Consider the following 13,161-nt stretch of genomic DNA (forward strand, 5'->3'; position numbering starts at 1 on the left):
AAATTTGCGAATCTGAAACAACTTTTTTCAATTTTGTCAATTTACCAAAGCGTGAAAAGATCCCTTTAAATAATTGGTTGTTGACTAATATATGCATATAGCGTGCAGATGCAAAAAAATCAATAAGATTCCACCTACTTCAAATAATTGGTTATTACCAAATGCATAAATACATCATTTTGATGCTTAAAAATAAAATCCGATTTCAAAAGCGACACAGCTGGATCATCATCATCATCATCATCATCATCATTAGTGGTTCTGTCGTCAGCCTTCTGTTCAGGTTGACCTGGATAGGAATCCCAACGGGAGCAGTAATATTTTACTATTTATGTATTTCGTAATTAGTCTTTAAGTCACAAGTTTTAAACATCATGTAATAACTTCAAAATAAACACAAATTCATAAACAAGCCCATCTTGTTCCCACGCATATTAGACGTGGAGAAACGGCGATAATCGAATTTTTGGTAAAATCATATTATCCAAAATCATGCAATTAAAATGTAATTGAAAACGTCTTAAAAGTAGTGATCGAAATCGGCCTTGCTATTTAACTAACTAAATGAAATTGTGGTTGAAAACAGGTCACGAAATTAGTGACATGAATCGCCCTAGCTTTTAAACGAACTTCAATTAAAATAAATTATGTTTACGTTTTATGTTAAACCAGTTTCGACTTCAGTTGGAAATCAACATTTAACATGTTCATAGAGTTGTAAATATTGGGTCGATGAATGAGTCATGGTATGATCGAGTTTTAATTTTAAGGAACAAATACGTTAATTGCTCATCACTTAAATAACAATCGTTTACAATACATAATTTAAATGTAATTCTTACATGATAATAGTGTTCAGTCATTGTCATTCAGCAGTACTGACGCACGTTTACGTGCTGCTGCAATTAGATACAAATGATGCTAACTAAAAATCCTGTAAGGATTCTGATGATTGAACGAAAATTTGAAAATGAAAATGGAATTACTCTGTTACCTGACAAATGGCACGCAATAATTTACTAACCATTTTGTCTTGTTCTACTGTCACCGATTCTTTTCATTCAAGCATACAATATATTTGAATGAAATTTCAATCATTCAAACAAAAAGATCTAGCATCATTGCTGCAACAAAACCGAGTCACGCGTCATCATTTCTACCCATGTATTAATATATTTCATGTGAATGTCTCATTGAGAATGATAGGTAAAACATTTATAAAACTGATTAAAGAAGCTGCCAAAAAAAACGCTCTTTATACGAACGATTAATATAGTAATAAGCCGAGTCTGGGGTGAAATGTGTATGGTTTAATGTTTTCCGGCTCGCTGATCAATTATTGCCATTTGGAAACTAAACGCATAATTTAACGACCGCCTGAATGTATCATGTTGAAAGAATGTTATCACATTATTTTCAAGTTAAAATGGCGTCGCATGGGTTAATAAACGGGTTGGGAATGTCGTGAATATAGCGAGACATAATGGGGAAAATCTAAAAAGGCTCTGGTATAAGAATATTGTTTATATAGTTTCATATTTGTTTGAAAACTGCTTTACCTCTATCGAATTTAAATGTCAACACTTTTCTTTATTTGGACCGTGCTCTGTGAATTGGGGGTTTAATGCATGTGCGTAAAATGTCGTCCCAGATTAGCCTGTGCAGTCCGCATGCTACATTATAACAAATATATACAACTATTTGATTCCGGAATATGAAAAACGATAAAATGCTTACTTAATATTTGCGGTAAGTCGACTTACGTATGAGCATTCGCACTAATTACGTGCATATTCGAATCTGCTGTATACTTTATTATTTTGTGGTTTTGACAATCTGCTGAAAAATTATATTTTTAAATACTTTTTTTCAAAGATGTTGTAACAAAATGCATTATCCCAAATTAAGTTGAAATATCTAAAACAAACTCGTATCATCGCTCGATCAGCTAAATGTCTTCTTTGCAATTTCAAAATAACATTATAAGGGTTTTTCGATTTCTCACATCTAACATCACACTATTTTGCTAACCCAAGCGTGCGACCTATAAACCTGAACATTTGACAGCATATCATGTAGAAAATATAACTAAAGGATCGTTTAAAATCGATAAAAAAACGTAGGAAAGAACCAGTAGAACTCTTTAAATAATTATCCACATCTTTTGTCAAACATTTTGAAATGGGTTTTCTGTTCAGTTGTGAACGGGTGAATAGTTGAAAGATTAATGTCTTCATATGGGGAAAAGTTGAAAAGTATTTGTTCGCACGGATGAAATAAATTTACGTATGTTCAAATGAGGCCCGCTCAGAAATTAATTCCAGGACATTCACTCTTGAGTGGTAAATACAACAGATTTGCGCCGTTCTTGTACGATTGTTTAATAGTGTATAAACGAACTGAGTATATTTTTAATATTTTATGAATGACAAAACAAAATAAAATTTATAAAAATGGGACCGAAAAGTCTGTTAGTTGAGTTTTATACAATTGCAGACACTTTTATGGTGTAATTTCAATATATATATATATATATATATATATATATATATATATATATATATATATATATATATATATATATATATATATATATATATATGATCTGGCACGAGTTGTCATATCATACCATATTTTATTAAACGAGTTCAGGAATTTTGTTAGTATGCGAGCCTTTGATATGTTAACGAGTGTCCGATCTTTTTCTCACATCTAACATCACACTATTTTGCTAACCCTAGCGTGCGACCTATAAACCTGAACATTTGACAGCATATCATGTAGAAAATATAACTAAAGGGTCGTTTAAAATCGATAAAAAAAACGTAGGAAAGAACCAGTAGAACTCTTTAAATAATTATCCACATCTTTTGTCAAACATTTTGAAATGGGTTTTCTGTTCAGTTGTGAACGGGTGAATAGTTGAAAGATTAATGTCTTCATATGGGGAAAAGTTGAAAAGTATTTGTTCGCACGGATGAAATAAATTTACGTATGTTCAAATGAGGCCCGCTCAGAAATTAATTCCAGGACATTCACTCTTGAGTGGTAAATAAAACAGATTTGCGCCGTTCTTGTACGATTGTTTAATAGTGTATAAACGAACTGAGTATATTTTTAATATTTTATGAATGACAAAACAAAATAAAATTTATAAAAATGGGACCGAAAAGTCTGTTAGTTGAGTTTTATACAATTGCAGACACTTTTATGGTGTAATTTCAATATATATATATATATATATATATAGGATCTGGCACGAGTTGTCATATCATACCATATTTTATTAAACGAGTTCAGGAATTTTGTTAGTATGCGAGCCTTTGATATGTTAACGAGTGTCCGATCTTTTTTATCACATACTTTTAAATGAGCATATTAAATAAATATTTACGCAAACATAAGTCCCGACTGTTGTTTTCATTTCGTGACGTCATTTGACGTTGCAACGGCATTTCAGCAAAATAACAAAATGCGATTGGGCAATGAACGAAAACTAAGCCAACGAAAACGCTTAAAAATGTTGTATTACACATGTGCAATAAAAAAAAATATGTAATGGTTGTATTACATGGGAAACAGGGTATAGCATGTGATAAATATATAAATATATAAATATAAATAAATAAATATAAATATATATATATATATATATATATATATATATATATATATATATATAGATATATATATATATATATATATATATATATATATATATAAATAAATAAATAAATATAAATATAAATATATATATATATATATATATATATATATATAACAAAGTCTCTATTAGTCTTGTATTATTTAAACAAAAACGCTGTATTAAATTTTTGCCGAAGCTTTCGACCTCACGGTCTTCATCAGCGGCATTTTTTATTTTCAGATGTTTTATTATGAACGGAAATGACGTCGTGCATTTCCGTCGTCAACGTTGTTTACGCGTTCTTTTATTAATGTTAATTCTTGCACGTTGATGCCATATGGTCGGTATGTCCTTAGTTTTGACTTCCACAATTGCTCCATGGTTTTGCGGTACTCGTCCGACCCGTTGAGTTTTTCGAGTCCTATTATTTGGATATCATCCATCGAATGTCCGTCTGTGTAGAAATGCTCAGCTACCGGGTCACTGTGCTGTGTGCGAATACGCGTCAGATTCAATAGATGTCGCTAGTACAGAGTTCCGCCGGTCTCTCCCGCATACACGAACCTGCGACAAGGACGACATTGTAGGAGCTGGTTGGCGCCTTATGTCCTAGATGGGACAACAGGCGAAGATGAGATGATGAATACACGGCGAAAAATACCTGCCTCGGCAAGGACGTCGCCATCTTGACTATCAAGTGTTGACCCCCTCCGTGTCTGCGTTATCTGTTACTATCGTCTGCATTTGGGTGTCGGACTCACAATTGAGCATCGCTCTTGAAAAATTGGTGCTAATGTATATGCGAATATTGTCGTCACAGATAAGCCCGTGAAGCCCGCACAGGCTAATCATGGACGACACGTTTCGCCTTTATAGAAATTATGTTGAAAAGAAGTCTCGCCGTAAATCCATTTTAGGCGGCAAGTGGCGTCCCTGATCAGCCAAGGCTAGTCAAGCACCTGAATTTAGTCCGGTTTTCTAAGCACGTGTTTCATATTGTTTGTGTCGATTTGCTAAATATATAGAAAATACTGGGTTAGCGTTGAATACAGAGAAGTTTATGTAGCGAGGCTTAGAACGCCGGGAGCGCGAGCCTTGGCGAGCGCTTTCGGTGTTCAAGCCGAGCAACATAAACTTCTCTGTATTCAACGCTAATCCTAGTATTATATTTATCCAAATAATTTTTTTTTCAAAGTGACATTTAACATAAATAGGTCTAATAATCTTAACCATAATTTTAATTTTTTTCTTTATAAAAGCGCTTAAAATCTAACGAATGTAACCATGCGTAGTAATATAAATGTATTTGTTCTGGTACGCACAATAGTCTTAAAAATCTTCACACAAAAACTGTAAAACGAGGAAATATAGCATTATATGCCTCGATTCAATATTACGCAGCATGGGAGTTGTAACACATTAACACATTTCAACACTTGACGATTCCAGTTCCAAAGCACATATTGCATTAGTTCAATGAAAAGAATTTCCAATTTCGCATAAAACGGCATATTTACAAATCTCTGAAAAACAAACAGCGCTAAAAATTATTTTAAGTAGTCATTTACTATTTAATTGATTATGTCCTCTGATTGTTGCATTTCTAATTTAAATATGTGTTTATATATGCATTTATTGGTGTATTGACTGGATGGACGCCCATTCTTAGTTTGCTGTCTCAGTCTACCCTAAAATTATACATGTTTCTTGCATAATTGAATGATCAAAACTGCATACTTTTAAAGGCGTTGTCAGAGTTATTTGGTTAAGTTAGAGTCAAAGTAAAGCAACTATATTTATTTTTTTTAAAGTGAATCATCCTCTGAAGCCCCCACTGGGATTCAAACCCAGATCTCTTTCTTCTGGGAAGGAAAGTATTCTTTCTTGAAATACAAGGGCAAGTAAGAGAACAATTGGCAATTTTAAACCTATAAACATATAAACTTAATTTTTTACATAACTTTATAAAAAACAGACATCTCTGAATCTGAAATACATTACAGTTACAATTCAGGTTTTTAGTATTGTGCATTGTAATGTTCAAGTATTGTATTTATCCTTGGTACACAGAACTGCCAAAAGATGCGTAAAATACCAGTATTCAAATATGAAAATATCCCATGTGTTTGTTTTACTCTGTTAGAATCTATGGCAAGCGAAATGCACATTAATTCCTTAAACCACGGTTTAACAGTTAACTATATAGTTAAGAGACTTTGAACCCGGGTTCAAAGTGCCGTTTGCACATTAAATCCTTAAACCCGAGTTCAAGAGTTTGAACTGCAGTTCAAAGTCTCTTAACTCTATAGTTAAGAGAGGACCAATGAAATCGCGGCATTTACCTTCTATATATAGCTAATTGTGGTTTAAGCTCCGCTGATTGGTTGTCTCTGAATTATGTAGATAAGAGATTTGTATCAATTTTTAGACACACTTTGAACTGCGGTTCAAACTCTTGAACTCGGGTTTAAGGATTAATGTGCAAACGGCACTTTGAACTCGGGTTCAAAGTCTCTTAACTCTATAGTTAATTGTTAAATAATTAATGTGCATTCCGCGCGTCTTAACCCCAGTTTAAGACTTTGAACCGCAGTTTTAGACTTTGAAAAATAGGTTAAGACTTTTAGGTGTTTGGTTGTCTCTGCACATTAATTATTAACCAATTTCGTCATGTGATATTGTTCTGTTCCTGGCGCATTTCTATCAAGATGGCGGCGGATGAAGTTTGTGAATTATTACGTACGTTTGAAACAGCATTCCAAGATATAGAAAGAAAAATTCAAAGTGGTTTTGCAGACAACGCAGACTTCGTCAAAAGTGTGAGGTTATTGCAGCAAATAAGGTTATATTTATATATTTTCTTTGTGATCCTTTTATGGTATAAATCTGATAGAAATACCCCTAACCGAAATACAGTCGATTCGGATTAATGTACAGTTTGTCAATCAGCTCTGGAAAATCAGCAGTTCCGATTAATTTGTATTTAATTTTCCATAATGCCCCAATAAAAACAAAATGATAAGTGTCTAAGGTAAACATTAGGTAAAGGAATAAAGTATCAAAGTTTTAGTAAGAAAGCTTTTGTATTATGCTTACAGGGGGGGGGGGGGGGGATAAATGCAGCAAAAAGTTAACCAAACTGATTGAATGAGTTATGTTTTGAAATGCGCATATGGAAATAGAAGGCTTTATTATTTTCAAATACAAAAATTGCTGATTGAAAACAAATGCCATGATAATGTTTTGATATACTAATTCGTAAGTTGAATGATTTTAAATAATTTTCCGAAAAGGTGAACTTTAATTGGCTATTTTTGACAAAAAAATGCATATGCCGCCTGGCCTAACCTGTTATCATACAAAATAAATTTTACCCTTTATTTTTACATCATCTCACATTGACACTAAATCCCGAAAGAAATTATTGTGGACTGGACTTGTGAATTAACGTTTTTTGCCAGGTTATTCTAAACTGGTTGACTGACTATACAGTCAAGTTACCATTAACGGATCATTACCCATAGCGCATCACTTTGATGTTGAAGACCATGCGTATCGCAATAAATAGTTGACATTTTTAGATGATATTTTGCACACAGCATCTTCAATGCCGTTTTTTCGGCGTAAGCTGTATTAAGCCAGCTTTTCACCCTGACTTGACCTTTGTAAGTGTCTAATAATATTCAAATAAAATTTCCCGCGGCTAGGTACGAATGAATACACTTCATTTATTCCATTGGCTGATTTGAGTGTAACACCAGAACATTGGAAACATATCCGCGTCTTTGTAACACTGTTTTACTGCATGAAACAATTTTATCTCTAATGAAAAGGCTCAATAGATAGAACAGTTTTACAATCAATTTTCGACATAAATACAGTTTGTGCGTTCACCTTTTATTTTAAGAGAATTACCAGCGCAAAAGCGTTTATACTAAAGGCTATATTCTCATATTTAGTACTTACTTGCATTGCATTTCAACCCGCGAGGTTTCGGGTCAATTCGCGGCCAGTGTGTGAAAGTCAGAGTTTATATACAGTTCATCACCGGAGTTCGCAGAAGGGGTTGCGATCTTTTCATTGAAGGAAAAAATTGGAATCTATGCTATTTTTGTCTGATGGAGTAAATAGTTCGTTTAGTCGCTTTGTCGATATATCAATATTTTAGGCACAGCTGTTGCCTTGGTCGTGTACAGTTGGCGTAAACAAGCCGTCGTTTCAGCAGCAGAATTGTTACCTAACTTTAATGCATTGCATTCCAATCCGCAAGGTATCAAGGTCAGTTTGCGGTCAGTTGCAGAAATCTTTATATAAACGCCGTCTCGTAAACTTTGTGCACTTGAAGTCTGTTTTGATCAGAAAGATACTAAATAAAGATATTCGGCGATATTATTGTGGTATGTCAATCATCGATTTTTAATATGTTTTCAACATTTGCATGATAAGGACCAATTTTGATAAAATTAATTAGAAATATTTATCCATTTACACCAGTTTATTAAGCATGAGCACAATAATTCACTATACTATAATGATGCAATTAAATAAGATTTGAGTATTGCCGGCTGACCTATATGCACTCGTTTATTTTCATGTTTCTTGTGTTTTTCTATTCTGTAAAAATAGATATCTGAGTAATAATATCACATAAAGCAAAATAAGCAACGAAATCTGGCGCAACACCCCGTAATTGATTTGCTTGTGATGTAGCTAAGAACTGCGCAGAAAAAAGGCATCCGTTACTTTTTATCACATAGAGATAACTTTTGATCGTTCATAAACATCGACCACAATCAACGCCGTATATCTTTTTTAAAGATATTTTTTGTTATAAATATTTTACATTATTACATATTGCTGGTCATAAACCTATAGATACAAAACAGAAAACCAAAAGAAGAATGGAAGTGAAATTAAAACGTATGAGTCAACCGGCCACACGCGAAGTATCCCTTCATATTTTAAATATGTATACTCGCCTTCTGCAAACCTGTTTAAGTGGTTTGTCGGGCATTGCTATTTGATTCGATTATTAACAGTATCGAGAATCATCGCGCTCTTGCGTAATACATGCTTAATAAGCCGTGAAAACTCCGCGTAACATCCCGTACTGCGTGTGATGCAGCTAAGAACTGCACAGAAAAAGACATTCGCTATCCTTGATCTCATTCATTGAACTATCAACGCCGTATATCTTTTTTAAAGATATTTCTTGTTTTAAATGCATTGATTGAGTCGTAATTGGAGCTATTCGTTGTTAAACATTTTGGTATGTTTTGGCGACATTTATATACGACTTTGTTTACTTCCGTCTAGTTTCCAAAAAGAGGTTTAACATTATTCGCGGCCACATTCTAAAACTCTGTTGAAAAGTAAAGAGTTTACGCATTAATTTAAAGGCCATTTAGTAGTCTTTCTCCCTGCAAAAGTCCGTTTCAGTTTTGATTCGTGTTTAAGATTTTGCAACACCTTAAATGAAATGAAGAATTAGGGCAATAACGGATCAAGCGTGATAATATGCGTATTGATAATATAATATATTAAAATATATGCAAATCTTGTTAATTCTTTCAGTAAATGATATCAATCTTAATGTTTTATTTATGTTCCATGTTCAATACCGATGATAAGATATGATTAAAACAATTAACATGGTTTATAAGATGCCCATCTTTTCGATCTATTTAGATTTTTCAACAGATAATTGCACACAAGAACACCATGCGAAACGTGTATATACAAGATCACATATAGAAAACAATACAAAAAATAATGAATATTATTTATAACTGGAAATGTAACTTGGTCATTGTAAACAACACAGTTCATGTGTCGACAATTCAAATAGCATGTTAGATGCCCCCGGAGTGGTTTCGATCACGTGATCCGTTATGGCTACAACTGATCCGTTAATGCATGAATTCTGCGGCGAAAAAAAGGTATCACAAATACATTTTGCCTGCGATTAAAAATAAAACTATGTGCTGAATCAGTAAGCAAAGTAATATTTAATCAAACTGGTGTAAAAGAAGTCTCAAAACATTTATTGCTTTTCATCAGAACAACTTTATTACGCTACTGATCCGGTAATGGTAACTTGACTGTATAACGGATAGCTAAGCCTAGTGACTTCGAGCCTCATTGCAACGTATGCATAATGCATTCAGTAATTAAATCATTAAACCTCGAAAGACAAACGTCTTTCTTATTGAAACATGCCAGCGGTTTTAAATTTCCAACAAATATTATTTCTTTACAGCGCGAATGTCATGGTACACTGATTCAGCCATTACAGGATCGCTTATTTCTCTTGGCATATTGAGCAGACATTTAAGCCAAAGTTTAAAGCCAATAACTAAACAGTTGCTTTAATAAAATATTTTAACATGTTTAAACAATGCTTGCCACCATAGGATGCCATATGCCCCTTTTTTCACATTTTTCGAAACCTAAACGCAAAGTGTAACGGAAAGACAGACGGACAGTGCAATCACTATATGCCCACTTTCGGGGGCATACAAAAAGACATTTGTCCGAAATGGATGAACATGAACTACATAGTATTATAGTATATATACTAGCCAGTTTTAACATAATAATAACGTATTTAACGGGTACTGGCAAATGTAACCTCTGCTATTACGTTTAAAGATCGTACGTTACTGCAGTATTCGAAATATCATGAAAACAAGCAATCACGTTTGATCACAATAGGGATATAAAATACTTGCGTAAAATAAATTAAAAGTATAGATTTATGGTATCATTAAATGCTAGATTTTTGTCACTCATTATGACTAGTAAACAGATTTCAATATACAAGTGCATGCAAAGACAGTTCAATTTGTAAAATATGCAGTTTTTTTTCATATATACGCGCGGAAACCCCTTGTTCAGGACCGTGAAACCGGCATTATTATTTATTGACCTTTTTGCCATTCCATAAAGCGTACTCTTAATTTAAGTGTATGCTTTATTGAATGGCAAAAAGGTCAATAAATGGTAGGTGATTACGATCGAAAAAGACACGTTAAGATGTAGACTTTGTACAGAAGTGTATTTCGTTATTTATCTCCACAAAAAGGCCGATTTATTCCTAGTTTACACACTGCACAGGCAAATCTGGGATAACATTTTACGCACCAGCATTATGACCAGTTTTCTCAGAACGCGACACAATTATGTTAATGATTCATTTTATAGTTTGTTAATTTCATTGACTACAAATTTGTATTACACTTATGTCTACCTTGAGGTTGTTGTACATAGTATAATTATGTTACAAATATAGTATTTTCTGTAAACAGTATTTGAGTGTGTCCAAGAGTATGATATAGCTGAGATCACTGTCAAATTCTTGCTTTAACTTATATTCTTATGGGCCCGTTGCATCAAACATCGTACGACAAATTTAGAATACGATACGAATTTCAAAGAAACATTATTTTAACAGACCGAAACATATTTTTGCTTATTTCAAGTAAAATCATTTATTTCATCATTTTCTTACCGATGGCTTATATCTTGCGGAGCTATTTATCAACAGCTTGTATATTTTTAGTTTTTAAATTTAAGTTATAAATTAAGATTGTCGTACGATCTTTGATGAAACGGTCCCATAAAAATATAAGTTAAAGCAATAGTGAAAGAGAATGTGGGAAAATGTAGCTAGAAATGGTTTTGAACATGCATAATTGTGTCGTGTTCTGAGAAAAATGGGCATAATGCTTATGCGTAAAGTGACACTTTCCGCCTTATTTGGATTTTCGCTAAGAAGAGACATCATTTAAACGAAACATTCCATAAAAGCGGAAATTGTCGTCCCTTATTAGCCTGTGCGGACTGAACAGGCTAATCTGGGATGACAATTTACGCACCAGCATTATGTCCAGTTTTCTCAAAACGCGAGACAATTATGTTTATGATTCATTTCATAGTTTATTTATTTAATTAACTACAAATTTGTATTACATTATGTCTACCTTGAGGTTGTTGTACATAGTATAATTATGTTACACTTATAGTATTTTCTGTTAACGAACAAATGCTTTTGTATCGAATACTGTGCATTAATATTGTTTTTTACCCAATGTTTTCTTATAGGGATCACTTGTCCGTCGTTTGTCTCGTTAAAAAGTATTAATAGCATCAGTTTGAAACTTTATACATTAGTAGACCTCATTGAGTGGGAGTGCGTCGATAAAGAACTCTTAGCATCCCGCTTTGTTAAATTATTTTTAATTAATGCATAACCATTATTCTTGTATTAGTTAAGTTAAATTGTCATAAAAAATGTTGTCATGTCATTTTTCCATTTTTCTTTTTTGTGTAACGTTTTGAAAATAAAGCTTTTATTTGTTGTTATTATTATTATTAATACGGATGTTTTAGTCCGGTCTGTTTCCAAATTGTTACAATGGTAAAGTGGTATAGGAGAGGTTGAACATATGATATTGATTAATAAAGGATTTATATTATTAAACTAGTGTTTTTTCATATTAATCAATGTATGTGGTTCCGTAAATAAATCGGAACTATCCACTTCCGGGTTAAGAAATTGAGATAATTTAGCGATTACATCCATAAATTTGGTAATAAAACGACAACATGAATTAACAACTAGTATTATTACTGTATATATTCAACAGTTAGATAATAAATGTACATTCCGCGCTTGTTAACTCCAGTTTAAGACTTTGAACCGCAGTTTACACTCTTGAACTCGGGTTTAAGGAATTTATGTGCAAACGGCACTTTGAACTCGGGTTCAAAATTTCTTAATTATGTAATTAACTGTTAAATAATTAATGTGCATTCCGCGCCTCTTAACCGCAGTTTAAGACTTTGAACCGCAGTTTAAAGTCTCTTAAACCTATAGTTAAGAGAGGACCAATGAAATCGCGGCATTTACCTTCTATATATAGCTAATTGTGGTTTAAGCTCCGCTAATTGGTTGTCTCAGATAACAGATTTGTATCTATTTTTAGACACACTTTGAACTGCGGTTCAAACTCTTGAACTCGGGTTTAAGGATTTAATGTGCAAACGGCACTTTGAACCCGGGTTTAAAGTATCTTAACTATATAGTTAACTGTTAAACCGTGGTTTAAGGAATTAATGTGCATTTCGCTTGCCATAAGAATCCCTATTTTATTTTAATAAAGCAGTTTTTTCCTTCTCCTGAAAATTTAACAAAATGTCAGTTATGCTCCTTTTTTACATTCAGAGAATGACATGTGTTCGTAATGTCAATTTCGAAAATTTGGTAAAAACATTATTTAAAAAAATGCTAGAATAGCTCGGGGTCATGACCACCAAACTGGCTTCGTTTTAAATTATGCTGAAATAGCTCAGGTTTGGTGTGTAACATCGTTATTAGGTTCTCTTTCAAGTTTGTTCAAGTCATGCAGAAAATTTGCCCTCCCTAGAGGTTACTGTTTTGCTTATAAGTATAAATAATATGATCATTCTCCGAAACCGCAAGGCCCATTGGTTTGTTACGTCGCACGCCAACC

At 33.1% G+C, this 13,161-nt stretch overlaps 1 protein-coding gene across 1 annotated transcript in view; it reads left to right on the forward strand.

Moving 5' to 3' along the window:
• The first annotated feature begins 732 nt into the window (after positions 1 to 732).
• LOC127835843 (ATP-binding cassette sub-family C member 4-like) overlaps positions 733 to 13,161 on the forward strand; it is a 63,696-nt gene continuing 51,267 nt past the window's right edge. Inside the window, exon 1 of the mRNA XM_052362271.1 lies at positions 733 to 746. Coding sequence (XP_052218231.1) covers positions 733 to 746 — 14 coding nt within the window. The remainder of the gene's footprint in view (positions 747 to 13,161) is intronic.

This window comes from Dreissena polymorpha, chromosome 6 (assembly GCF_020536995.1).
Source record: "Dreissena polymorpha isolate Duluth1 chromosome 6, UMN_Dpol_1.0, whole genome shotgun sequence".
NCBI lineage: Eukaryota > Metazoa > Mollusca > Bivalvia > Myida > Dreissenidae > Dreissena > Dreissena polymorpha.